This window comes from Equus asinus, chromosome X (genome assembly GCF_041296235.1).
Source record: "Equus asinus isolate D_3611 breed Donkey chromosome X, EquAss-T2T_v2, whole genome shotgun sequence".
In the NCBI taxonomy this organism is placed as follows: domain Eukaryota; kingdom Metazoa; phylum Chordata; class Mammalia; order Perissodactyla; family Equidae; genus Equus; species Equus asinus.
Genome location: NC_091820.1, coordinates 118,982,737 through 119,010,360, shown reverse-complemented (window position 1 = coordinate 119,010,360; position 27,624 = coordinate 118,982,737). Strand labels below are relative to the sequence as shown.

General features: G+C 54.6%; 2 protein-coding genes across 3 annotated transcripts in view; both read right to left on the bottom strand.

Moving 5' to 3' along the window:
• Positions 1 to 283: 283 nt before the first annotated feature.
• SASH3 (SAM and SH3 domain containing 3) lies at positions 284 to 13,310 on the bottom strand. Of its 2 annotated transcripts, XM_014866234.3 has the most exons (8): positions 13,032 to 13,310; positions 6,489 to 6,584; positions 6,004 to 6,150; positions 4,382 to 4,523; positions 2,976 to 3,124; positions 2,616 to 2,825; positions 2,311 to 2,461; positions 284 to 1,803 (listed from the first exon to the last, which is right to left on the bottom strand). In XM_014866234.3, the coding sequence occupies exons 1-8, from the start codon at positions 13,086 to 13,088 to the stop codon at positions 1,613 to 1,615; spliced, it is 1,143 nt and encodes a 380-aa protein (XP_014721720.1). In that variant the 5' UTR covers positions 13,089 to 13,310; the 3' UTR covers positions 284 to 1,612. The 2 variants fall into 2 exon arrangements, with proteins under 2 accessions (XP_014721720.1, XP_044619902.1); XM_044763967.2 differs by lacking the exon at positions 6,489 to 6,584 and having other exon boundaries at positions 13,032 to 13,264.
• Positions 13,311 to 19,453: 6,143 nt separating this feature from the next.
• XPNPEP2 (X-prolyl aminopeptidase 2) overlaps positions 19,454 to 27,624 on the bottom strand; it is a 28,441-nt gene continuing 20,270 nt past the window's right edge. The window contains exons 17-21 of the mRNA XM_044763911.2: positions 27,484 to 27,588; positions 27,017 to 27,076; positions 26,418 to 26,494; positions 23,875 to 23,964; positions 19,454 to 23,228 (exon numbers count right to left, since the gene is read on the bottom strand). Coding sequence (XP_044619846.1) covers positions 23,034 to 23,228; positions 23,875 to 23,964; positions 26,418 to 26,494; positions 27,017 to 27,076; positions 27,484 to 27,588 — 527 coding nt within the window. The 3' untranslated portion in view covers positions 19,454 to 23,033. The remainder of the gene's footprint in view (positions 23,229 to 23,874; positions 23,965 to 26,417; positions 26,495 to 27,016; positions 27,077 to 27,483; positions 27,589 to 27,624) is intronic.

The following is a 27,624-nucleotide window of genomic DNA, read 5'->3' as shown; positions in this document are numbered from 1 at the left end:
CTAGGAAATGGGAAGTAGCTACCCACTCGGAGACCCCAGCAGGGCCTGTGGCCACAGGAGCCTGAGCTCCGAGGGGGCCTTGTTAGTGGGGAGGACAGAGCCAGCTAGGGCTTCTGACTGGGGCTTTAGGTCAGCAGGATCAAGAGCAGTAAGCATCTTCAGGGAAGGGGCCGATGGCCCTGAAAGGACAATGGAGGACATTTTGCGGCGTCCGACTTTGAAGAAGACTGCTCTGTCTCTCCCCCCACCCTCGCTCCATAGGAAAGATAACTGGAGACGGTCATTTAGTTCTACCTATGTTTATTGCTGCCAACCTATCTGTCTCCACCCCGCTCATATTTACACCCAAACCCTTCCCCAAGCTGACATTTACCAAGGTTCCTGGTAGTAGGGCCAGAAGTGTTCACCAAGCAGGCAGTCTTAGACATAGTGGCAGTTTGTCCCTGGGCCAGGTGAGCCCTGGGGAAGAGTTACTCTGGGAATTCAGGGCTGGGATCAAGGGAGGCGCCCATCAACAGGTACTCTCCCTACCCTTTTGGAGCTCAGGGTACGTCAAAATCTTTAGCAGGGCAAAGTAGTTGACTCCTCAGTGTCAAGCTTCATTCTTTTTTGCTTGTGTGGACCCACATGACTGATAAGTCTGGGCCCAGACCTGCATTTGGCTTCTGAGGGGCTGTTCTGTCCTTGGAAGCCAGGTCTGACCGTCTGCCATGGGCCTGGGGGAAAGTGCCGTCGGAGGGGCCAGGAGTGGAAGAGAAGGGTGTGTATTGTGTGAGGATGGGCATTGTTTTAAGCTGGGGGAAGTTGCAGCTTGACCTGAGTTATGTAGCGAGGTACAGAACGGATGAGCAGGAGGAGCCATTTCATTTGGGAGCCCAAGGCCCCTCCAGCCCCCTCAGCAAACCCCACTGGTGTCCTGGGCCACAGGTAACAGGCAAGCAGACATTTAATGTCACAGAATGTCAGAGCTGGCAAGGCCCTCAGTAACTATCCATTCTAATCCCGACCAGCCCTAGACCCAGACTGGGGAAGGCACTTGGTTCAACACACATAGTGATTTAGTGGCCAAACTTCTAAGAAAGTTAAGGAGAAGGAAAGTAGGAAAGGTCGGTATGACTTTCTTCAAACCTTACTTAGGGAATTCTGGACTTAGCCCTGATCAGTTAGGGTCCTTTTAAATGGCCAGCTCCCCTAGGGTTTTGAGACTGACCTGAAGCACTGATTTGGTCCCCTTTTCAGGAGCAGCATGACAGGGGAAGGTGGTGTGGGGGCAAGGAGAGTTTGGAGGCCTTGGTGGTGAGGGACATGGGCAGGGTGGCCCTTCGGTGTCCCACTTGCTGTGGCCGCACTAGGAGCGGGCAGTGCCTGGAAGGGCTGTGCTGTCAGCAGCTGGTGGAGGGAAGGGGCCAGGTAGGTGGAATGTGCCCGTGGACTGCTCCTCATCCACTCCAGCCAAGCCTGTAGGGCCCTGGCCGGCCTCTGCGGCCATAGGCGCCCCCGGGAGAGCAGGCCCAGGCTGGGCGCCAGTCCTCCGGGCCGGCCACCGCGGGAGGCCGGGTCCATGCTCACGGCCGTGCTGCTCGGGCCCAGCCTGGGCTGCGCCGCCGCCGCCTCAAGGCGCCCCGGCCAGGGAGAGGCCGTGCAGCTGCTCCTCGGCACCCGCCAGCTCTGCCTCGTCGCGCCCGCTCTCCGAGCCCTCGAAGCAGCCCGAGTCGCGTGGGATGTCCACCTTGGGTTCCGACACCGTGCGCGCCCCTGGCTCCTGGCTGCTCTCGGCGCCCTCTTCCGCCTCCTCGCTGCCGGCTGCCAGGGCCAAGGGAGGGAGACAGAATACGGAGGGGGCGTGGGCCTTAGCGGGGCGGCTTCAGAAGCCCCAAGGAGCCCCCGCGTCGGGGTAGAGACCCTGGGAAGTCCACTGCAGGCAGTCCTCCCTCTGGCCCACCACCACCCCTGCCCTTCTTGCCCGCTCTGGCTTAGAAGCAGATGGCAGTGGTTTCCACACTGGCTGCCTGGCCCCGGAGCTGAAGCTTAGCTCTTGGCCAGGACCTGGAATCTGCACCCGAATCCTGGCTCTGTCACCACCCAGCTTTAAGGCTGTAGTACCTGCCTCACCTTCTCTGGCCTTAAGTCTCCTTATGATCCCAAACGGAGTTGGGCCCCATCATCCCTAAAACCCCTTCTTCCCATGAACTGCCTGAGACTGAAGTTCAAATGTGCAAAGTGCCTTCCCACTGCAGAGGGCTGCAGGGCCGAGTGGTGGGGGTGGGGGGGATACCAGTGGGCACCCTCTCCAGTCTTAAACCCACTCACTGTCATAGTCCAGCAGCAGCTCAGCGGCCGTGAGCAGCTTGGCCCGGTGCTGCGGGTCCATGATGTTCAGCTCATTGAGGTGTGTTTCCCGCAGCTCTTTGAAGTCTTCCAGCGTCTGGTACCCATTGAGCAGCAGGGTGGATGTGTGCTCCTGTGGGCGGAGGTAGGCCACCAGCAAGGCCGCTTACAAGCCACCCCTGCCTGGGATCCCTCCCTCCCCCTATAGCTGACATGCCCTGGCCCCCATCCCTGGGACATGTGTGCCTCCCTTGATCCTAGACACCAGTGTCGGTCCCAGCTCAAACCTCCAGGCCGATGCGCTCCAGCAGCTCATGCAGAGTCTTGGGCTTGGGCCTCTTGCCCTTGCTCTGTCGGCGGCTGGGGCGTGCAGGCCCCACAGCCTCCTCGGGCAGCACATCCACATAGATGAACTTGAAAGAGCCCAGCTTGCCATTGAGCAGGCCCAGCCATGTGCCCACAGGTGGCTTTTCAATGATCTGGATCACATCTCCCTTCTGTGGGAAGAAAGGAGAGCAGAGCAGAGTAGGGGAGAGATGAGGGGTGGTCCCTTGGCCTCCACTGACACTGTCCTACCCTGTCTCAGTCCAGCCTCCTTTATGAGTACAGCCTTCCCGGCTCAGGTGGGGCCCGGATGCAAACCTTACCTGAAGTTTCAGCGAGTCATGGTCATAGGGGCTGGGAGTGAAGTCAGTGTGGACTCGTGCCCGGCCGCAGAAGGGCCCTGTGTACTCGGGGGCAGGTGGTTCCTCCCCAAAGCTGCCAGAGCCTGGGCTGGGGCTGCAGAGCTCACTGCCTGCAGAAGATGGGGCAGGGGTTTGGGTCACCTCTGTCCCAGGACAGCTGGGGCAGTGCCCAGCAGGGGGTTTCCGGGGGGTCTGGCTGGAAGTCCCAGGGATACATGCTGGGGAAGAAAGCTGGGCTCTGGCAAGTGTCACACTGCAGAAGGGATTCCTACCCATCAGCCCCTCGGCCACCCTGCAGGAGCACAGCTTCACCTCTGGGGGCCTCAGACATGAAAACAGTTGAAAGCAGGAGGAGAAACGGCTCACAGTCCAAAGAATGGGAAAATGGGTAGGGCCTCTAGACATTAACTGGGCCAACACTCCAAGGAACAGATAAGGAAAACTGAGGCCAGAAAGGCCAAGTGACTTGCCCAAGGCCTCTCACCTTCTAATTGGCAGCACTGGGTCTATTCCACTCCAGGTCTCCTGACTTCCACTCCAGTGCTCCTTCCACCCAGGGAGCCACACCCTACATCACTATTTTACTTTCTCTACTTAATAAGACTCAGTGTCTAGTTACATCACATGGAAACTCAGATGGGCTCTTTCTCTCTGGGGAGGGGAAAAGACGAAGGGGGTTTTAAATGGCTTTCAGTGGGGGCAGGGAGGTGTCTGTGGAGCCAGAGAGAGAGCAGGGGACTTGGAACTAGCCCCAGGGGTGAGAAAGGCAGGGCGCAGTGGGCCTACAGCTCATGGCCCACAGCCCCGCCTCCAGGCAGGGCTGCCAGAACCTCCTATCCAGCCTCACGGACATCTAGAAGATACCAAGTCATGCCCTGAGCCCAGCAAACCAAGGGCTGGCATCCAAGACGCTGAGTCTTCACAGCTGGAGACCCTACACCCCCAGCCCCCGCCTGGATGTCAGAGGTCCAGGGAGCTGTAGCCATTAGCTCCCCTTGGAAGGGTGGGGGTGGCCTGGTCCCACAGGGCAATGAGACTCTTCCTCTGCTCTTGGGCCTGTCCAGGGCCTGGGGACAGCAAGTGGCAGCTCCTCTAGGCCAGACCTAAGTTCAAGACTGGGTCACCTTGGGCAAGTCACTTAATCTCCCTGAGCCTCAGTTTTCGCATCAATAAAGTGGAGACAATAACAGTGCAGGCCCCATGAGGTCGCTGTGAAGACTGAACGTGAGGAGAGCTGGGAAAGTTCCCAGCAGGCAAATGTGAAGGTTCATTTCTCTTACCCCCCAACCCCAGACAGCTGCCTGCATGGTCCTAACTCAGTCTTTTTCTGCGGACTCAGTAGGTGTCCCCTTACCTCCCCTACTCACCCGTGGATGCCTGGCGGCTAAGTGCTGGGAGCTCACGCTCCTCCTGCTCAGAAAAGGCCAGCGCCATCTTCTCAGGGCCAGGGCTGTCCAGGCTGCAGTCTGGAGATGTCGGGGAGGCTGAGCCCTCCTCCAGAGGGTCTCCCTGCAGGGGAGGGGAGGCAGGAAGCCCTAAGCAGCCCTGGCCAGGGTGCACTTGGGGCAGCCCTGGGTGCAGAGGAAGTGGGCCTGGGCTCGGTGGAGAGCTGGGGCCTGGCTTGAGCACCAGCTCTGCCCCAACAGGCTGTACGGCACTCTCTGAGCCCTCGTTTCCTCTTCCGTAAAGTGGGAATGACAGTCCTTGCCCGGCCTACCTCACGGAATGAGGCTCCCCTAGGGTGCCGTGTGAACGTGCTGTGTCAGCTTAAAGTGCCGATGCACGTGCAGAAAAGGCCGTGATGCCAGAGCGCGACTCTGAACTGCACCTGGGGCACGGTCAAGCACACCATGGTGCTGGAGAGTCACACTTTCGACGGTGCTTGTATGTGCCAGGCATGCCTGTCATTTCATTTAATCCTCACTTGAGGGTAAATGCTTGATTGTCCCGAGTCTACAGATGAGAAGTAACAGAGGAATTTTCCCCAACGCCACGCAGAAGCCCACAACCAAGTGGGCCTGGTACCAGGGCCCCTTCACCTCCCCATGCCTCAGCACAGTGGTAGTAACTCTTTCACAGCTGGCTCACTGGCATAAGAACCCCGACCTGCAGCAGTTGCCAATTCCTGTACTGTAAATACACCTGCCATGGTCAAGGTCAAGCTACCACTGTGACGTCTCTGAACGAGCAGCACACTATCATCAACTGTTTCCACTGCACAGAGACTATAGGTACAAATCACCTCAAGGGTGTAGAGAATAGTGAAAGGTAGTCCAAGAATTAGGAAGTGATGAATTTTGAAGCTTGACTGTATTCCCTTTATTTTTAATATAATTTATTTAATTCTAAGTTCACATAATTTAATTTTTACTAATGGCTATGTTTCACACCTGGCTCACAAACTTCCTGGAAATTTGACCAACTGCTGTCCTGAGCTGGTATGAGCCAGCAGGAGCTGACTCCAGCACACCACTGTTGGGACACCTCCTGTAAGAGCCACAAGCACACCAGACTCATTACATGACTTCAGCTACTTGGATGTGTCAGCTCCGCAGCTGTCTGTCCTGCCCTCCCTCCCTGGGCCAAAGCCAGCCTTCTCTATTTTCTCTCATAGGGCCCCTCTTCCAATCAAGCCTTCCCAACCCTGGGGGTAGTTCCAAGCAAAACTTTGAAGTGGATGAATTTACCTCAGGAGATCTCATCTCCCTTTCAGCCGTGCCCTCTGCTCAGGCCTGCCTTCCCAGGAAGCTTCTCTTACCCAGACTTTCACCTCTCCTTGAACTCAACCACTGCTCTCTCAGGACCCTGTCTTGCTGCCATATCCATGGCTGAGAGGGAGCTCCCCTCCCATGTGACCCTTCTGGTATTGAGTCAGGCCTTCAGGCATCGCCGCGGGGCTCTGGCTGTCAAGGTGACCATGCTCACACTCTGTCAGAGTGGCGCCTGTCCTCCCTGTCCCCTGTGTCTCCCCTGGATCCCCAGGCCTCACCATCTCCTCCGACAGGGCCTTCACCATCATCTTGCCCATCTTCCTGTTCATGGTTCGGGAAATCACGGCCCTCCACTTCTTCCCCAGCTTTTTGCCACTCTTCCCAGCATCTTCTGGGCTAGGGACGCCTGAGTCATCTTCTGGAATCTGTAACAACAAAGGAGGAGGTGCAGGGGTCCTGGTGACCCTGTCTGGGTTCAGGACTTGGGGACCAAAGGAGGCTTCAGTCGGACAGAGGCTGGAGAGGTGAGAATGGCAGGCCCCCTCCCCCTTAGCCCCAGCCCTGTCCTCAACCCTGTTCATTTGTAATTAATTTGGCAATTAATTTGTAATTGAAAAGAATGCAGGTGAGTTTTGAGGGCCCAGAATTTTGGTGGGTGGGAGAGGTGGGCTTTGCCTCAACAATCTTAAAGTCGCCTCTTTCCCCTCTCCCCGCCCCCGCCAGGACGTGCAGCCAGATCCCCCAAGGAGGCTCTGAGACTCACATTATCATCCAGATTAAATTCCTTCTCGCTCACCACCGGGGAGCTGGGTTTGGATTTGGCAAAATCCTTGAAGCTGCTGGAGCGCTGCAGCGAGAGCTGGAAGGAGCAGAGGTGTTGCAATCAGCGCTGCTAAAATGGCTGGCAGAGTGAGGAGCTGTTCCACCACCCCCAACACGCACGCACACAACCCAGCCCTGGGCAGAGTCGCTCGTGTCCTGAGGGCCCAGGGGTAACGAGTGAAGTGCCAAGACGTCCTTGGAGCTACCTGGCTTTATCTTGATCTTCCGTGGTAAAGGGACCCTAATGAAGCAAGCTCCTGACCTCAGTCAGGCCTCGGCCTAATGCCAGATTTCCCCCAGTACCTGAAGTTTGGCCCCCAGAACCCTGGAGTGAAAGACTAAAAGAGTCAGAGTAAACGCTTATCTCCTGCTAGAGACAGCCCTCAGCACGGACAATAGCATCATCGTTAGATAACCGGGCAGCAAACCCTCTGAACCCCTCGCTCCGGCCTCGGGGCTCTGGGCTGCTCCGAGCGTGTCTCCTGTGGTCTCCTGTAACAGTGAATTGGGGCAAACATATTGGGACCTCCAGCTTGCTGCATCTGTGTCCCAAGAGGAGCAAAACAATCCCCCAGAAGCCAGCAAGACCTGGCATTACGCTTTCTGGAAAATGACAGTAGGGACTGTGTGCCCACAGATTTGGGACATGAACGATTGGGGCTAATTTAGTAAAAAAGAAAGCCGCCATTTTCTCTTTCTTCATCTCAGCTTTTCACCCTAACCGCTAACGTGATGAGCTGGCCGCTGCTGGCGTGGGCCGGTGTTCGGACGTCGGGCCTGACCTATGGTTTGCAGTGAAGAGACTGTTTTCAGGAAGTGAGCTTTCTGAACTGGATATGCATGCACACGCCAAGAGAGCAGCCAGAAACCAGGGCCCGGCAGATAAGGAGGGCAGGCTTCCCACACAGGAGAGGAGGCTGAACCTGAATCAAGATCAACAGTCAAGACCAGAGATACACACAGGAACCGGGTTCACAGATGGCCAGACAGATAGAGCGGGATAGACTGCAGACACCAGAGATAAGGGCTTGAGGAAGCAAAGCCCCGAACCCGCACAAAGCCGAAAGTTTCACATCCTCTTTCCTACGAAAGGGGGGTCCAGTGACAACCCCCCAGGGCAGGGGCAATATCACCTGCGTGCCCCCACCACACACACAATTAGCTCTGCCGCCTGGGACTGCAGTAGAGCACTTGAGTTCCCCTCTCTTGGTGGGTCTGGACCAAAGGCAAACCAGCAATCAGGGTCAGGGCCACACCTTCCTAGAGGTCGCAGCAAGCTAGCTGACCAGAAACTAGGTCAGCGGTCAGGCGGAGCAGACACCACCATCTTGAGGGCTTCCCGGGTGGGGCACCTGCAGCCTCAGTCAGAAAGCCCCTTCCATGCCACGTTGGGAGCCGGAAAAGGGGGCTGTGAGTGGGGAGGGGAAAGTGTGACCGTGGGGTGACCGCGCTGGTTCCCATGCATCTCCTCCATCCTCTTTCCTTGGTTTTCCCCACCCACTATTCTTTCCTCTTTTTCTCCCTTTCTTTCCCCTTCTCTCCTCCACCTTCCATTTATTTCCTCCTCTTGTATGGCTAGGATGCAGCTGCCTGGATAACTTCCTCCACTTATTGCCTGGAAAAGAGGGAACAGAGAGAGGGTGGGCACCAGGCTGGCCTGGGCCCAAGAAGGGCAGGCTGGGCTGCTATTTATAGGCCAATGGGGCTATTGTGGCCTTTTCTCCACCACCCCTCAGCCTGGTCGGCAGACCAGGAGGCCGAGAGTCGCCCCTGAAGCCCCAGGGACTGGGAGCCCGGAGAGCAAGCAGGAGGGCCTGCGTGGGGCCGGAAGTGGTCTTTGTTGGGGAAGAGTAAACTCACCGCCAGGCTGCCCTCTAATCGCACAGTTCTTTCCTTTTCCTGTCATTAATCTGCAGTCTAGGAGCTGGCAGGGGGGCCTTTGGCTCCCCGGACCTGTGTCAGGGCCCCTCTGTCCCAGCTTTAGCCAAAAGCAGGAAGAAATAATCCAAAAGGGCTGTGGGGGTGCTGCTGGGACTTGGGCATAGCTGACCGCTCCTCAGCCCAGGGACATGGAAAGGACGAGATAAGTTCTTTGGGTGACTAAGCATGAGGGCTGGCCAGAGTGGCCTTCTGCCTGGCCTACCTCCAACCGCAGGGGCAGCCCCAAATACCCTGAATGCCTTTCGGTGACCCTGAAGTGACCCCTCACCCAGGTGTGAGTGGAAATCCTGGAGCCCCTTTGGACTTTCTGCCCGGCCTCCCGTTGTCGTGTCTAAGGAGAGCATGTGGGCATCGTGGAACGAACTATTTGTCTGGCTTCAGACGTTGCTGGGTTCAACTCTGGGATATGTGACCTTCGGCAAGTTATTTAATGCCCCCAAACCTCAGTCTCTGTCAGTCAGCAAGGCAAGAGTTCCTATCTTGGTTCTGCCATTCCCCAGCTGGGTGAAGCCTCGTGAGTTCCTCAGCTTCTCTGGGCTTCCATTTCCTCATGGGTGAAATGAAGGCAGGAGTACCTGCCTCATCAGGTGATTGTGAGGATGAAGGGAGTGAGCGCCTGACACAGCAACCCCTCAGCGATGTCCGTGTGTGCTTGGCCTTTCCTATGATCCACCTCCAGCCTCTGACCCAGGCCATTCCCCACCTGGAACACTCCGCCCTCCTCTCTGTCAATCACAGTTTCTCCCCTCCTTCAAAATCCAATTTAACTGGAAATACCCCAAATGCCCATCAACTGTGGAATGCATCCATGAATTGTGGCAGAGTCATACGAGGGAATAGTACATAGCAATGCGCTAAGTACAGCTCTCCCAACAATGGGGATGAATCTTACAGATACACTGGTGAGCAGAAGGGGCTGCCACTGAAAAGGAGGCTGTATGTTTCCTTGGATGGAAAGTTCAAAACCTGGCCAAACTAATCCATCACCACAGCCTCACCACAGGCCCGTCTTACATCCCCACTGCCCAGCTGGGGAGACTGAGACTCAGAAATGAAGTGTCCTAGGCAGAGTTACACAGCTGGTAGCAGTAAGAGCAGGGGTTTGAACTCAGGTCTGTGACTCTGGTAGCCCGTCCATGTTGCTGTGCTGAGAGCTCATAAAGTTGCCCTCCAGTATAGAAATGGATTAGATGCAATGGTGACCACGGTGGTGTTTGGAGGGCACTACCAGGAGAGCAGGTGGGAGCACGGAGGAGGAAGGGCTCAGGAGGGCTTCGTGGAGGAGGCGCATTTGAGCTGGGCCATGCAGGAAAGCCAAGATATCTCCAGGTGGAGCTGGGAGAGGTTTGAACAAGAGTGAGTTAGGGATGTTCGCAGCAGTGATGGAACGGTGAGTACACCAGAGCGTGTGGTGGGAGGTGGAGCATAAATGGCCATGGAAGACCCTTGCCAGCCATGCCAAGGAGCTTGGGCATTAGCCTGTGGACAATAAGGAGCCACCGGACATAGGAAGTGCATGCTGCTGGGAGTGTCATGCTAGGGGTGTGCAGTAGGAAGGGACCCTGGGGGAAGTGGTATGCTGGGATTGGGGGAGAGAGGGGCAACGAGAGATGGGAAGTAGGGAACAGCTGAGCACTGGAATGGAGCCTAGATTCTTCTCCACTTCCCCCGGTGAGAGGTCTGTGGTGTGGTGGAAAGTCGGGGTGTGTTGGGGAAGGACCATCCTTAGGGGAGACAGGTCCCAGGACAAACACCTTCCCACTCCCTACACTCCAACACTGGCCTTTGGGTGAAATCAGATCAAAGGGAGTGCAGAGAGAGGGCTTGAGGGAGGCAAAGACGCCAAAGGGCAGCCAAGGGTTATGCCCCCCTCCATCTGGGGCATCCCCAATCCTTCGTAACGTACAGTAGGTGCCACATCCTGACCCCACCATCTCAGAGGGCCTGCTTCCCCCTCTGTCTGGAAGGTCACTAATTCTACGGCCTTCTGGGTCTGCCTTACAGAGCTCACCTACTGATGGGTTGAGTCTTTTATGCTCATCAGAATCTTCTAGTGCTTTTGAGATCAGTGGGGGGATGAGAGAGTAGAAGAAGAAGCGGTTAAGACTCTAGAGACTGATTAATCTTGGCTTGGATCCCTGCTCTGCAGCTTACTAGCTGTGGGACCTGGGGTAAGTCATTTAACCTCTCTGAGGCTCAGTCATAAAATAGGGATGCAGACATTATCTGCCCCTCCCTCACAAAGCTGTCATGAGGAGTCAACACGCTAAGAGATGAGTAAAGTGCACAGCCCAGAGCCCAGCGCCCAAGGAGCCCTCACTCACTGCTGGCTCTTAGTGCTATTAAGTCTTGTTTTCTCCACTTCAGGGCTGGGCCCAACTGAGTCTCCTTTGCCCTGTGCTCCCCACTCCCACCTACAGCTGCACATTCACGCATGGGACAGAGCACTCTCGCATTTATTGTCCCAGGTGATCCGTGCAACCTCCTGGTGGGCAGATCAGGAGCAATCCGCCTTTTCCGAGATGAGGAAACTGAGGCCCAAAGAAGGCCAATGAACTGTCCAAGGTCCTCCGGCTAGAACCTGTGGGATTCCAACTTGCTTGCCCCCTGCCCAGAACACTTTCCATCGGGCAGGCCCAGGGGGAAGAGCAGGGGCAGGAGAGACCTCGCTTGTCTTTGTGCTTTCCCTTCCACTGTGTCACCTTGGCTTCTGAGGGGAAGGGACTTGCCCAAGGTCACAGTGCTGGAGCCGAGCCACTGCCTCCAGGCGTAGGGGAGATGCTGTCTCCACCTTCTGGAAGCTTGGCTTTTCTAAGGGCACTTCCATGGTGTGAGGCTTGGAGAGTGGCTCTGGAGGTGGGCCCAGGCTCTGGCAGGGGTGAGGTAGGGCTTGCCTGGACAAACCTCTTCTAGAGGATGTGGACGTCAGAGTGCCACATGGACCTTGCTTCTCCTGTGAGAGGCCTGGGGGAGATCCCAGAGGCCCAGCCACCAAACACAGAATCTGGATGATGGCAGTTGGGAAGAAGACGGGGACTTTTGGTTTCTGTGTGCCCCTGGGTACCTCTGCCTGAGGTGGCACAAGGTCCCAGTGTCAAAGTATCAGTTCTTTCTCAGACTGTTTCCTTCAGCTCAGCTCTCCTGTGGTTTGGGGCCCAGCAGCGTCTAGAACAGTCTTTGCTTCCCACCCCCATCAGCCAGAGAGCAAGGGGAAGTGGACCCACTCGCCGAGGAGTGGCAGCCAATGGCAAGTCTGCTGGGCCTAGCACCGTGCAGGGCTTGGACGAGGGTGACAGAGCCTGTGTGAAGACTCATGATTCTCCCCCCTCTGCCCACCTCCCCTGCAACCTTAGAGAAGCAGCTGGTGTGGGGAGCGTACAGCCGGAAATGGCAGCCACCCCAGGCCCTGAGATGGGGCAGGATGCACACCCCGGTGCCCTGAGGCTCATCGTCTCAGCTGGTTCAGCCTTCACCCGGGAGCTGCTCCCTTGACAAGGGGACTCCCCGACAGGGCACCTGGGCTGAGCTCCAGGGGGAACTGGCAGGGCACGGTGAGGGCCTGGAGGCCCCGACCTTGGCCTGGGGTAGGCCTAGGCCTCTTGGATCTGGTTCAGGCCTGCTTTGGGGTGGTCCCAGGATCCCGCTGGATGTGCAGGATGTACTAGCTGATTGCCTGGGAGAACCCTACAATTGGATCAAAGAATTAAGTCCAGAAATCCTCAAATCCAGCCAGAGAAATCTAGATCTGGCAGAGTCTTCAAGGAATCTTCTAGTGCAGCCTCTGCTCCAGGAAGATGAACACCTCAGCTGTCCATGATAACTGTTTTTCTTCCTGGCCTTTAAAATCACCCCACTGAAATTTTCTTCCTCAGCCCTCACTCCTACACCCCATCTCACCAGCCTCATTTCTCAGTCTTCACAAATAATTTCTCCCCACCTGGGAAGAACCTGTATGTCCCCTGCATCCCACTGCAGGCTTGGAGGCCCTTTCCCTGAGTCTGGAAATCACCTCAGGTCCCATCTCAGTGGACTGCAAGAGAGCTGAGCCAAGTGGGCAGAGTTTGGGCTATGCCCAGAGGGCCAGGGGCCCTGGGAGCATCATGACTCCCAGCTGGGTGGCCCATGGGGCCCTTTGAGTGAGATGGTTCCTGAGAGGCCATGCTCAGGCAGAAGTGGTGGCAGGACCAGCAGAGGAGAGAGAGAATTAAGTCCAGTCTTAGGATTCAACTTGAGAATTGTATCTTGTAAGTCTCGACCTCTAGTCTGGGATTCTAGCCTCCAATTTTAGGTCTCTGTCCCACCATTGTCGGGTACTTCTAAGAGTTTATTCTGTAACTCCATTTCTCCAGAATTTTGGAAGTCTCTTCTGTACTTCTGTTACTCTAGTAAACTCGTAAACCTGTTCCACTCCTCTTGGGAGAATGGCCCTCGCCTACAGACTCAACATATGGTCTTTGGCTCTTCCCGCTCCTAAGAGTCCTGGAGGGGATGGGTTGAGAGAGCAGAGGGAAGGAAGAAGTGAGTTCCCAGAGATGTTCCTCACCTTTTTCTTCTGAGTGGGCTCCTTCTCGCTGGCATTGGAGGGCTTACGACGCAACATGGTCCTCTACCCTGGTGGCACGCTGTCCCTGCTCTCCTAGGTGTCGAGATGTGGAGGCCTCTTGCTCAGCCTCACCAGCACCATCCAGGGGCACAGCATGGACCGAGCCTCTGGCTGCCACTCTGACTGCTGCAGTGGCAGCTTGGGGGTGAGGGCCATGGACACCCGGCAGCAGCAGAGTACAGGAAGCCCTGCCACGTGACCTACTCTTACAGCAATCGCAGCCCCTGCTGGCCCCTAGGGAGGAAGGAAGTCCCAGCTTCAGTCTCCAGAGATTCTGATGCAGACTGCTCTTGGGTTGAACAAGCAGAGAAAAGTCCCGACCCTGCTGTCTCATGTCAATCATCACCAGTCCTTCTGCTCCATCTCCCCCGCCGTGGCCAATCAATCAGATGTTATGTGGCCTAGGCAGGCCTGTTAGCTCACCGATCACAATCCAGAAACCAGAAGTTCGACCACCTCTCTGCCTGTTGGGCCAATGCTCCTGGTCACCTTGCATCACTAAGGTCATCACTGCCATCAGTACCACTACTATCACCCCTACAACCATCACTCCTACTTGTAGCCATCATCTTACAGCCATCACCCCTCCAGTCATCCTCGCTACCATCAGCACACCTACAGCTATCATCACTACAGCAACTGCCCTATGGTCAATACCCTAAGCCATCACCCCTACCGTCATCATCGTTGCCATTATCACCCTTGCAACCATCATCCTCACCAGTTGTCACCCTTATGGACATTATGGCCAGTCACCCCCACAAAACACCCTTACCCCTACAACTGCCATCCCTACAGCCATCACCCCTGCAACCATCACCATATCCCTGCAGCCAACACCTTACAGCCATCACCCATGCAACAATCGCCCCTGCAGTCATGCCCACTGCCATCAGCACCACTGCAGGCATCATTGCTAGAGCGACCACCCCACAGTCAACCCCCCTCGGCCATCTGCCTCTATCTGCCTCACCACTGCTACTATGAACCGCACAGGCATCATCCTCCCAGCCACCACCCTTACAGACACTGTCACTGTTGTCAGTCAGCCCCACCGAGGCCCTCACCCTTACAACCATAGCTCCTGCAGCCATCACCTCTCAGTCATCACCCTACAGCCATCATGCCCACTGCCACCAGCATGCCTACAGCCATCCCCACCTGGGCAGTCACACCTAGATCAACACCCCTTGGCCGTCACCCACATATTTACCACCACCACAGCCATCACCATGGGAAAAAAAGCATTTGCAAGCAATTCCACACCACCAGCAAATGTCCCATCGAACAGGCATTTCTTGAATGCCTACGTGCTAAGTTTAGAATGTTCATTTTGTGGGTTATATGTGGCAGATATTTTAATAACTTTAATGACATCTTATTACAAAAGGAATTCATATTCATTATATACAATTTAGCAAACAGATAAAAAATTCAAAAACTCTCTATAATTATCTTCCATAGTGTTTAGATGAATATCCTTTTCTGTTTTTGAGCAGTTAACTATCTGTCTGTCTCTCTCTCCTTTTTTTTTTTTACAAAAATTGTACTGCACAGTAAGCAGATCAGTGGTTTGAGGGGATGGGGAAGGGACCGAGAGACTACGAGGGGCACCAGGACACTTTTGGGGTGATGGATATGTTTACTATCTTGCTTGTGGTGATGGTTTCATGGGTGTACACATTGTCAAAACTCAGCAAATTGCACACTTTTAAAAGGTGCAGTTTATTGTAGGTCAATTACACCTAAATAAAGCTATTTTAAAATTTTTAAAAATTCAAAAAAGTCACACTTCACAAACCATGTTGGTATCTGCTTGGCACACTGAACACAGTATCACGATGTTGTCTGGCTAGGAAATATTCATCAACTATGTGACTCGTAATGGCCGCCGAGCAGCCCACTGTGAACGTAGCAGGACGCTTTCACCAGGGCCCTGCCGATGGGCTCAGGTTGGCTTACTTATTTTATTCTTCATTGAACATCCTTAAGGTAAATATCCACATCCACGATTTCTTCCTTAGGATAGACTTCCAGAAAGAGAATCCTAGAGTAAAAGGTGTGCATCTGTTTAAAGTTTTCCACTTGTGGTACTTGCGAAATCCTGGGCCGGCACTCCCCTGTTCCCAAGACTTCCTTCCTTCACCCCCAGCCTGCCCCATGCCTTTCGACCATCCCTCCGTGGTCGTGGGAGGGAGCCCAGGAAAGACAAGGTCTTTCTCCCCCAAGCTGAAACCATACTTCTTTGGCTTGGTCGGTCCTACCCAGCCTGCCAGGCAGACGCATGACAAGATCAGCGCCTCCAGCTCTCTTCCCCTCAGGCCTGAGCTTTCCAGCCTGAAAGCCCCCCACAGGCCGCCCCGGGAGGCGAGTGCGGTAACTGCTGAGGCTTCGCGGCGTGGGAAGGAGCTGGCCGCGATGTGCGGGCCCGGCGAGTGCCCGGTGCAATCAAGGGCGGGAGGGCAGCCCCGCGGGGTGCTGGGAGGGGGACGCGACTGCAGGGACGCGGGGCATCTGGGGCTTGGCCAGGCAGGGAGCTACTCGGAGGACCTTCCGGGCTTGCGCCGCGACGGCGTGTCCCCGGCCCGCACGCAGGATGTGCCCCGCTTCCTGTTTGCTCAGCCCGGCAGCGAGCCGAGCTCACACACTAACCGCAGAGGCTTCAAAGGCAGCCATCTAACCAGGGCGGTCGCCCGAGGCCTGGGAAAAGGCGGGGCGGGGGGGGCGGGGCGGGGTGAGGGGACCTCGAGAGAAGTAGAGAAGTACAGAAGTACAGAGAGGGACCTCAGGGCACGAGGGAGCGAGTGTTTTCAGCCCCGCCCTTCTGTCTCCTTTTCAGATCTGTCTCCTCCGGTCAGCAGCCCCGCCCCCCGCCCCGCTCTAGGGGTCCAGGGCACCCCATCCGGGCTTTCCTTCCCCCAACTTTTCTCTCCCAACAGATTGCCTTGGCCCGAGTCCCATGAGGTCAAGCCCCAGCTGGCTAATGGGTCCTAAACACTTTGTAATAGGTTTCCCTTCTGGGCAGCACATTTGCATTTTATAGGTTATGTTCCAGGTACACAGAGCCCTCAGCTAAGAAGTGATCCGGGTCAGTAGTTCAGTGAACAAGGCTGCCTCAAACTTGATAACGGGCTGGCAGACAGGATCAAGGAGCCAGCTCTGGGCAGAGCCTTGTGCTATGGCGCTTTGAGTAGGTGTGAGATAAATAGCCGTCAAGGTCCCTTGCACCTAGGAGCTTACATCCTACGCAGGGCGCAGGGCGGCAAACTTACATTTGCCCAGCAGTTGTTTGCCAAGCACTCCATTAATCCCGCCACAACCCCCTGAGGTAAGTCGTTTACGCTGGGATTATTATCTCAAAGACGTGCCCACTATCGATGTGGGGCGGGAGAACCTTGATTCAGCGGCGATATTGCAGGGCTTCCACTGACAATGAGATCCGTCTGAACCCACGGAGGGAGGGCTGCGAAGACACAAAGGTCATGGTAGGCTGCATTGGCATAGAGCAGCCCCCCACCCCGCACGCCCCAAGAGATTCTAGTTTGGTAGAAGATCATGCGGGGGATTTTGGGGGCAGGTAGGACCAGACAGGTGTGAAAGCGCCCCTTGCTCTCTGAGTGGGTACGGTCCTGATTTGAGAGAGTGAGGGTTTGGATAGGGAGGGCTACCTATATTTGGAAAAACTTCTCAAATGATTCTTAGTCGCACCTCTCCCCGCCACACATATACACATCCAGTTGAAAATAATAGCACTACGTGGCACGCGGTGCACTTTACAACAACCCTATGGGGCTGGCACCATCGTCATCCCCATTTTCCAGGGAGGAAGCTGAGGCTCAGAGGGGGTTCAGCAAACTAAGACGACGCAGCTAGAAAGTGGCAGGAGCCAAGTTTTAAACAAATGTCGGATCTTGGTCCCGGGTCCTTGCTGTTAACCAGTAGGTTCAGCGCATCTGATGCTGAGTTCCTGAAGGAGGCGGAGAGAGAATGGGCATCCTAGGTTGGTTCGGGTGCCATGGGGTCACCTTGAAGCAGCCCCAGAGAGGAGTGAAGAGGATGGGGAGGGCATCTGGAAGTCACATCATATGCACAACAGCTGGATAGCTCGGGCTGGTTAAGTGGGGGTGATCTATAGGGGAGCCCTTGTCAACCTGGGGAGTATTTGACACCTGTAATAGTATTTGGCTTGGAGGGTTGGGGTGGGGAAGCAAGTTGACTTCAAGCAACTGTCATGTAGGGGAGGGGGATGGGTTCCGGGTGGCCAGGAATGATGGGAAACAGATAAATGGAAGGTTTGGGTTCATTCCAAGGAAGGCATTTTTGATATTCAGATGGTACTAGTTCAGCCCTGGTAAGAAGTGAGCTTCCTGGCTCTAAAAATGTTCAAGCAGAGACCATATAGTCTCTTGGAAATATCTGGGCATTTCCAAGGTGAAGTCCACTTTGGTAGCCCGACCCGTTAGCAGATTTAATGGTGGTGATCTTGGGCAGGGAGGGCGAGAAGAACAAAAGTGCAGGTGGGAGAAGGAGGGCAGAGCAGAGCAACAGCGGCCGGCAGGATGCACCCATTCCTCATGCACACGGACAGACGGCGCACGCGGAGGTGGCAGCTCTGGCAACCCTGGGGAGCCCCTGGCAGCAGGGGCTGACGGGAGGGAAGGACAGTCATCTCTGAATCTCTGAACTCGTGATAAGGTCTTGGTTTAAAAACAAAAAACACCTGCAGGCAGCTGTGACAATTAGCATCAGGAGAGGCAGCCGGGCTTTGGTGCTCGGATGAAAACACACTCACACTGCAGGGCCTTTCCATGGGCTCCTCTGCCTAGGACTCTGTCCCAAGGTTACAAGGACAGAGGTCGCTGAGCAGTCTAGGGGACGATTGTCTAAGGCTTTGGGAAGAAGGGGAGCAGGAGAACACCTCCCAGAAATGGAGGCAGGTGGAACTGGATTCAAATCACCATACATCGCCTACTGGCTGCATGACCTTGGGCAGAGAGCTCTGGTGAAGACAGGAACAGTGATAATGCGGGCCGTGTTTGTGGGGAGGAGTGGGGGGTGTGCGTGTGTATGTGCATGCCTGTGTGTGTGTGAGAGAGAGAGTAACCAGTTAACAGATGACACGTACAGAAAGAGGGCCCTCAGCCAGCACTCAGCTCATGGAAGGTTTGGTGCCTGGTGGGTAACTGTGCATCAGTTCACTCCAGGCTCCACTCGGAGTTTCTCTCTTGCCTTGGCACCTGCTTCTACATCTCATCTGGGCCCCATCTGAATCGCTACTGCAAGGCCCTGTGGCCCATATCCTGTGTGTCTCCACCTTGTCAAGGGCAGGGTCCCTCGGCCCAAGCTATTCTAGAACACAGGAGGGGTGACAAGCGAGAGGGCCTACAACTACTTGGGACGCTCGGAGGGAAATGATCTTGTCAGCTTCATGGCCTTGCCATGGACCCCTGGGGCTTTCTCAACCCCCCATCCCACCCCACTTGAGCTGCTTGCTCAGTTCCTGTTTCACAAAGAAACAAGGAAGTGAGGAGATGGGTCGGCCTCAGGGCCAGGCTGGCTGAGCGGGTTGGGGAGTGCTTCCCACTCCGAGCTGAGAGCCCTGGAGGGCAAGGATGCACAGGGAAGAAACAGTTGCTATTGAATCTTTCATATTTCTAGTTTTTTTCTTTCGCACCAAGAGCACCCGGCCATTGATTTGAGGAAGTGCCCAGTGAGTTGGTAAAATTCACTGCTGACGTGGTCTAGCGGGGTGAAGAGCAGCCAGTCCTGTCCCCTCCATCGTCCCAGCCCATGAAGAGCTGGAGCTGGCTGGCTGGCAAGTGAGACAGGACTGACTGAATTATGGTTTTAGACTTTGTGTATGTATGTATGTATCAACTTACGCGTGCTCTTTCCTGTTCCAAACAAGATTTAAAGTGTCCAGAAATGCAGCTCAGTCCCATCATCACCACTGGTGTCACAGCTGTGTGACCTCAAACAGGTCTCCTTGGGCCTCAGCTTGCTCATTAGAAGGTGGCAAGTTTGTGACAGAAGCTCACACCGAAAGCGAGAGAGGGGCCAGCTCAAAGCTGAGTCAGGATGCTGGGGATTTAATCCCAGCTCTGGCCCCAACATGCTGTGTGACCTTGGGCAAGTCCCTTCCCTTTCTGGGCTGCTGTTGCAGTGTCCTCGTCTGTACACTGAAGGGGCTGAAGTGGCTTTTTGCTTGTTTGTTTGATCATGGGGTTCCAAGTCAGGGATGGCTGTGGGACTTTCAGGGCCTGGTACAAAATGAAAATGCAGGGCCCCTTGTTCAAGAATTCTTAAAAATTTCCACATGGTGACAGTGGAGCCTTAAACCAAGCACGGGGCTCTTCTAAGCACAAGGCCCTGCATGACGGCACAGGTCAATTCCTCAGAAGTTGGCCTTGTAACCACTTCCAATACGATTTTATGAGAAGCCTACATGGGCTGTTTTTGGCGGGAGCTCTGCTGTCCATGCAGCCCTTGTGGCATTTCTAAGGAACCTCAGGCTCGAGGGAGCATAGCTAGAAAAAGACAAATTAGATACTTGCTCAAAAGCCTGTCTAGTTTTGATGATTTATATATACAATTGGGGTCTCAAACCTTTTCGTTACCTGCCTCCAAAGGTAAGGCAAGAGTTGAACTCATGCTGAGTGAATAATAGCGTTACCATCTCTTGTCTGTGTGGCTTCCTGGCTTACCCAGAGCTGGCACATCCTGTTCTTTTGGGCCTCTCACTGTAACCTCATGAGGAAGGCGGTACAGGTAGTTTACAGAAGGAGTAATTGAAGACCAGAGAGGTGAAGTGACTTGCCCGAGGCCACACAGCTAGCACAACTGGAACTAGAACCCCAGAATCCTAACTCCAGGAAAAGGAGTTTTTCCACAAGGCCCGCTCCACAGTGGCCTTCAGCAGGGGAGAGGAGTTTGGTAAGCTCTGTCCTCTAGCATAAAAAAGAAGGATCAGAACCCAAGGAGGCATTTATTTCTCTTCAATTCCTCATGATGTCTCAAGTGCCCCTGCGTGTCTTAGCCCTGCTGGGTGTGCCCTGAATGTATCCTGCCCAATCCAGAGTGGAGCCCTTAAAGCAGGATGCTCAGTGTGCCGACCATCAGGGGTCCAGGAAGGGAGGGGCTGGGGTGGCAGCGGCCCCCTCTGCAGCCATGCTTCTGAGTGGGGTTCTCCATCCCAAGATGGGGGTTGCAGGGGCAGTGAAGTTAGGAGGAGGAGAAGAGGCAGAGGCCAGGGTCGTGCACTGAAGGGAGTAAGGGGAACGAGTGAGCTGCCCTGGGCGGCAGTGCCTGCGAGTGGGTCTTGGTCAGGCACCCGGGTCCTCCAGCTGCCCATGGCCTGCCGGAGTCCCAGGAGCGAGTGTCAGGGCTCCAAAGTGCAGGCCTTGGCCTGCAGGCCCTGGGGAAGCGGGATGGTCTGGAGAACACCTGTTGGGTCTGAGTCCCAACTCTGCTTCTCACCAGCCGTTATGATCCTGGTTCAGCCTTGGTTTTCTCATCTGTAAAATGGTGAGAGCCATACCACTTGCCCTTTTCTAAGAGAGTGGGTTCTGGAATCATCTGACTGGTTGTTTTGTTTTTTTGGCGAGGATGATTGGCCCTGAGCTAACATGTGTTGCCAATCTTCCTCTTTCTGCTTGAGGGAGATTGTCGCTGAGCTAACATCTGTGCCAGTCTTCCTCTATTTTATGTGGGACGCTGCCACAGCATGGCTTGATGAGTGGTGTGTAGTTCCAGGCCAGGGACCCGAACCTGTGAACCCCAGCCGCCGCGGAAGCAGAGCCCGCCAACTTAACCATGACGCCACCTGGCTGACCCTCATCAGACTGCTTTGAATCCTGCTTTTTTCATTTCCTTGATGAGTGACCTTGAGCAAGTTAGTTAATCTCTATGAGCCTCACTCAGTTCCCTCACCTGTAAAATGGGAATAATAAAGGTACCTTCTCATAGCTGGTGGGAATCAAGTGGGAAAATGAAATAATGTCTTGTACACTTAAAATTGATTAAGAGGGCAGATGCGATGTGTCATGTTCTCACCACAATAAAATAAACCAATTTAAAAATGAATGCACGTCCAGCGCAGTGCCTGGTACATACTGAACACTCAGTGCATGGCAGCTCTGATGCTGCTGACGACGACGAACTTTATTAGTAGTAGCTGTCTTTGTGGGGCGAGCAGGGGAGAGAGCAAATGACTCGGCACCCAGGGGCTGCCTCTTGGCTGCTACAGGTTCTCAGCGAGGGCGGGTCCGAGGTGGGGCCTTCGGATGCAAGCATCAGTGGTGGTAACTGTCACAGGTCACCCTGACACTTGGCAAACTAGGCGGGAGGACTCCTCTGCCGGGTGTCTTTGCCCAGCACTCTACCCCAGAGACTTGGCTCTCTCCTCCCTGACTGTGCTCCGCTGAGCAAAGGTGCTAGCCCCGACTTTCCTGGGCCACATTCAACAAGTCCCTCAGTGTGGGACTCCCGCCTGTCCCCTCCACAAGGCTACACCACCTTTAGCACAGGAGGTGCTTGGCTGGGCGTGGCATGCATGTGAATAGATGAACGCTCGCACACGTACATGCACGCATGCTCACATGCACATTCTCAAGCACATGCGCGCCCGGCCGAGCTTCTGGGAGCTGCACATCGCCGCCCCCACCTCGCCCCTCCCCTTCTTCCCCCACCACAAAACCCACAGGTAACAGCAGTCCCCAGCAACACAGCAGACACAATGCAAAACCCAGAGGCAGGCTTCGTTGCCAGGCTGTTTTAAGCATCTAGCAGGATGTGAGCCCAGGTGGCTAACGGCTGGGCCAGCCGGAGAAAACTTCTCACCTCCCCCCAACCCCCAGCGGGCTCAGCGAACGAGGAGGGGGCGGGAGGCAAGCTAAGGGATTCTGCATGGTACTGAAGGGCAAAAGAGCTGGACTGGCAGCCCGTTCTGGTCCCACCAGGTTCCACCCAAACACTGGGGGTCCTTGGGCAGGTCCCACGCCTGGATGGAGCTCAGCTTTCCTGGTTATAAAATGGCCAAATCAGACTCTGCCCACCCAGGTTTTAAAGGCCATCCAAGGATCCTGGAGGATTGAACAGCACTGTCACTGTGGCTGCACTTTGGAAAGTTAAAAGGGCCACCTGCGTGCTGGGAAGTCTGGGATAGTGATTGGGCGCCACTGCTCAGGTTGCTCCCACCTTCGGGTGGGGCCATATTCCAGAGGGCTCCCCGCATTCCCTCCTTCCCCGTGGAGAAATTGCTATGGCGCAACTCCCTATCCTGTCGACTGGCACGGGACCACCCTGCGTTTAGGGGTGCTGAGCTCACCCATGGAGGGGGCCGCTGTATGTGCCCCTTCTCTGACTGGTCTCCCTGACCCTTGGGGTGGCAGTATGAAACCAGAGGACTGGGCCACCCTCCCTTCCTCTCCCACTACAGGCACAGTAGGGAGCTCTTTGTTCCTTCAGTCTGTGGGCTGCAGCCATTGTGGAGGCCACTGTAAGGCGGGGATAGGCGGGGGTGGCCAGAGGCAGCCTCAAGGGCATGGGAAGACCAAGAATTCAGGAGCCACTGGGTGGGAACAGCTCTGGTCTATCCAGCAGGTGGTGATGGCAGGGCTCGCCCAGGGCCATGGGTGGGGCACTGCCATATTGGTCCTTTTTTTGGGGGGGCAGCGGCAGCAGACTCTTCCAGGTTATAGGTTAGGCCTATTGGGCTCACAGTGGGAAAGGGACTAGCTGGTTCTCCTATTCCAGGGCTGGGGGTTGGGAGCCAAGGATGAGGTGTAAGAAGGGCCAAGAAGCCCTGTGTCCCCAGGGCTTGGTCCTGGGGAGGAGGCTGAGGGCAACGGTTTCCAGGCAGTGGGCTGGCAGGGGCTCTTGGGGCATGGGAGTTGCAGGGTGAGGGGAGCTGAGTGAGAGGGTCAGTAGAGGAGTCCCGAGCCTCTAGGCGCTCCAGCCGAGGATGGCAAGCACAGAGACTGCCAACAGAGAGACCAGGGAAGCGGCACGCGGGGCCCTCGCAGAGAGGGGCTCTGTGTGCTGTTGCAGCCATGCAAACTCCTCCAGTAGCTGGCGCCGCTGCAGCTCGGGGCCCACCTTCTCGCGGATGGTCTGGTAGTAGCGGTTCACGTACTGGAGCTGCAAACGGTCGAAGGGGTGAGCCCCACCCCCCCAAGCCTTGCTGCCAAGAGGCGAGGTCTTGGTGCCATCCCATCCCCTGCTGCGGTACTCCAGCTGCCCACTTTAGCCCAGGTCCCCAGAGGTCCCCACAGGTCCCCAGCCATCAGCAGGCCACAGGCACGCTCTGGGGCTTTCCAGAGGCAGTGCACCATGGTGGCTGTTTAATGTCCTAGTGATTTCATGCGGTGGGTGGGGGTGGGAGTGGATTCCAGGCCCAGGAATGACAGTAAGTAGGGAAGGCGTTATCACCCCCATTTTACAGAAGGGCAGACTGAGGCCCAGAGAGAGGAAGGGATTGCTTATAGTTCTAGGACTTGAGGTGGCAGAGTCCAGAAACCCAGTCTCAGACTCCCCAGGAGTTCACTACCTGGGGTTGGGCAGGCTAGTCTGACTGGAGAGTTCTAGAAACTCTGAGGTCTCCAGTGAGTGGGGGAGGGAAGCCCCAGTGTGTGCCTACAGGTGCCACCAGTGTGGACCTCCCCAGGGGAGGGGAAGGGGCAGAGGTTCTTGGGGTAGGGGGAGCAGAGGTGAGAGAGGCCCAGGGTGGGGAGAAGGCAGGCAGTGGTTCATGGACTGAAGGTGGACAGTGCTGAGGGGCACTCACCTGCTCAGGGGACAGCAGGCTGACATCGATGAGATTCCGGTCATAGGGCACCAAGGACACCACTTCAAAGGCCAGGTAGGTCCCTGGGTACTGGGAGGCCACAGGGAAGGTGGGAAAGCAGGAAGTGAGCAAGGAGGAGGAGCTAGGCTGAAGGGGGGGCCAGAACCCTCCACCCAGAAGCTGAGGGCACAAGGAACTGACCTTTGTCAAGTCCAAGACTCAAGGAGGGCCTGAGTCCCCCACAGTGCCCGCGGCCACCCCCGTCTACCACTTAGTGCCCTGCCTTTGCTGCTTCCCTCCTGATTCCTGAAGGTAAACTTAAGGCTGTGTTTCTCAAAGTGTGCACATCCATTGCACCCAGCTTGTCAAATAAGTGGATTCCAGGGCCCAACCCCAGGCCACTGGAGGGACAATCTCCGGGGCAGTGCTGGGAGCCTAGATTTAAATAATTTAAAGATAAGTATTAGGTTTTTATATCTGTCTGTCTACTCTATGTCTCTATCTATATATCTCTATCTCTGTCTCTCCATATCTCTGTCTATGTATCTATCGATGGATCTATCTATAGAGATAAGTATAAAGAAGAAAAAATAGCCCCAAATTGCCATCTTCCAGAGAGCTCTTGCATGTACATGCTTAGAAAATTCAAACTACAAAAAGATACACAATAAAAATTCAGTGTCCTCCCCTCCCGGTTTCTTTCCTGAAAATATTTTAGGCATATACCCTATATACATGTATATATTTTAGCAAGTCATGCAAAATGGATCCCACCATACACTTTTCTGCGCCTTCCCCTGCAGAGTAGTAAGCCTAGGCCAGCGCTCCATGTCAGCCCCCGGAGAGCCAGCTCGTTCTTTATAGGGGCCGCGTAAAGGTCCACAGGATGTGGATGATGATTGATTTATGCAGTGACGACTGTTTGAGCTGTTCCCACTTTTTAAACTGTTACCATCAATACTACAATCAACATCGTTGCATAAACTTATCTTGGTGACCTTTTGGGACTATATGCAGAAGGGACATACCCGGCAGAGGGAATGCTGAGACAAAACGCACAGGCATTTTTAAAAGGTATTTTGATAGATATTGTCAAACTGCTCTCCAGAAAGGTTGTGGGGATTTGTACCGCCCCCAATGGGAGAGAGTGCCCGCCTCCCTGAGACTCACCAGCCGTGGGGATCACCAAAGGCTCTCCTCTTTACCAATCGCGGAGGAGAGACGTGGTGTTCTATTGTGGTTGATTTATATTTCTTTAAGGATAAAGCTGAGCATCTTTCCTTCTTTATGGACCATTTGTGTTGATCTTAGTGAACTGCCTCTTCATATCCTTTGCCTGTTTTTTTTCGGTTTTCCCTATTTTTGTCTTATTGATTTGTAAAAGCGGATGGTAATAATAGAAGGAAAGTCACCCGTTCTCTGACATATGTGCTATATTTGTCATACGCCTTTTGACTTTACAGTAGCGTTTCCCTATAGACATTTTGTATTGAATTTAGTCAGAATCACCCGTCTTTTTCCTCATGGTTTCTGGGTCTTGCATAGAAAGGCCCTTTGCCATCCTGAGATTACAAATGAATTTATATAGGCTTTTTTCTAGATCTTTTATGGTTTCACCTTTAAATCCTAATCCATTTGGAATCTTATTTGGGTGTAACAGTGAGATTCTTGAATTTAATGTCCCCTAAATTATTAGCGATTTGTTCCCCCTGCCCATTTATTAAACAATTTCTCTCTTCTTTATTGTTTTGAAGCACCAGCTTTGTTGTAAAGTAAATTCCCATTTCACTTATGGAACTTAGAGGGTCTACTTCTGGGCTAACCATTCTGTCTCTCCCATCTCTGAGGTCAGACTGTTTTCATTCTGGAAGCTTCTGAGTATGTGCTAACATCTGAAAGGGCTAGTTGCCCTTCTTGCCCCTCTTTTCCAGAATTTTCCTAGTTACCTAGGTATCTCTGCATGTTTGTTTTTACAAATAAACTTTACTGTCCTTTTGTGAAGTTACAAAAGTATCCAGTTAGCATTGAACTTGAGGTTGTCTTGAATTTATAGATTTAGGGAGAATTGACATCTTCATAATATTGAGGCTTCTTTCCAGTGAGCACCATTTACGTAAATCTTTTTTATGTTTCTCAGAAGAGGTTTTCTCCATGTAAGTCCTTTTAAGTTTATATCGAGGTGTTTTATCTTGCTGGCGCTATTAGATGGAATGTTTATTTCTAACAAGCTCCCCCAGGATTATTCTGTGCATTGGGAACCAATGATTTAGGGCAGGGTGCTCATTCATTTGGGCTGGAGAGGGGCCTGGGCATTGGCATTTTAATAACAAAGCTCTCCAGATGATTCTAATATTCCCATGTGCAAACAGGTTTGAGAAACTGATGTTTGGTATTTTTCTGGAGTTAAGGAAGATTCCAAATAAATTCATGCCCACACATTAAATGCCTTTTTCCTTTGACCTTCCTTACCCGCGCCCCCCCTCCACGGCCCAAGGTCACTGCCATGCAGTCCACACCTCCAGTCTGTCCCAGTGGCACTTTACCTTGGTTTCTGCTTCTACCACGAGGGCTATATCTTCAATACGGACCCCAAATTCTCCATCCTGATAGTAGCCAGGTTCTGGGAGACACAGAGATACTGGTGGCGTTAAGCACGGGGTGGACCCAGGCCCGGGCTTCCTGTACCAATTGAGGAATGGCTGGAAGGTTCCAGCTGCCTGGCCGCCCCCTGGCTGTTGGCTGGGGCAGACCCACCACTTGTTAGACGCTCATTGGCTATGCAGAGACATCCTGCTGGGCCTCAGATCCCCCAGCCTCCCCTGTAGCCCAGCCAGGATGATTTAAGAGCCCACTCGGGTCCTGGAGGCATTCCCGTCTCCCTGTGGGCCACTGTCCTGTTGCCCCAGAATTTGACTGGAGACTCCGGACTTTGGATGTACAGCTGGGAACCAACTCCCAAGGGCAAAATGAGGGCATGAGCTGAAGGGGCTTGGGGTTGAGGGGGCAGTCCGTTTGTGGCTGGGGGTGGGGAGGTGAGGGAGTGCCTGTGCCTGGCATGCTCCCTGAAGGCTGGAGCTCCCTAGACTGCAGTCCTGGACTAGTCTTGGGGTGGGGAGGGGGCGGAGGAACCCGAGAGCCATACCGATGGAAGTGAACATGCCCTTGGCCATGGCAATGTTGCTAGACTGGAATCCCACTGGCCCTGGAAAGGGAGACGTAGGCACGTCAGCTCTCCTGTACTCACCAGCTTGGAAACGAACAGGCTCTGGCGGGAGCAGGTAACTGGGGATCCCTGGGCATTACTGTTTACCTGGGGCTACACAGGCCAGATTGGCTCTGGCTTTCATTTCTCTGGGGGCCATGCCAGTCAGCCATTAGGCCTTGACCCGCCGCTCCTCTCTGTGGGGCCTCCTGGATGCCAAGCAGGCAGCAGGAGTCGCCAGCTGCCAGCATTTCTCACTTACCCTGTGAAGTGTCCCTTCTTACCGGCTGGGCAACCTTGGGTGGGTCACTGCACCTCTGTGGGTCTTGGTCATTTCCATACCTGTGAAATGCTCTACCTCCTTTGTAAGAGGGGGGACCCCAGGGGAGTGTTGGGGAGACACCTACACTCATGCACACACAGGAAGTTGCCAATGCCATGGCCTGTCCCGTGGTAATAATTGAGCCCAACGTCCCACAAGGCTTTGCGAGCAAAGGCCTCCACCATTCGCCCTGGAAGAGAGATGGCCTCCAGTCAGTCAGCTGGAC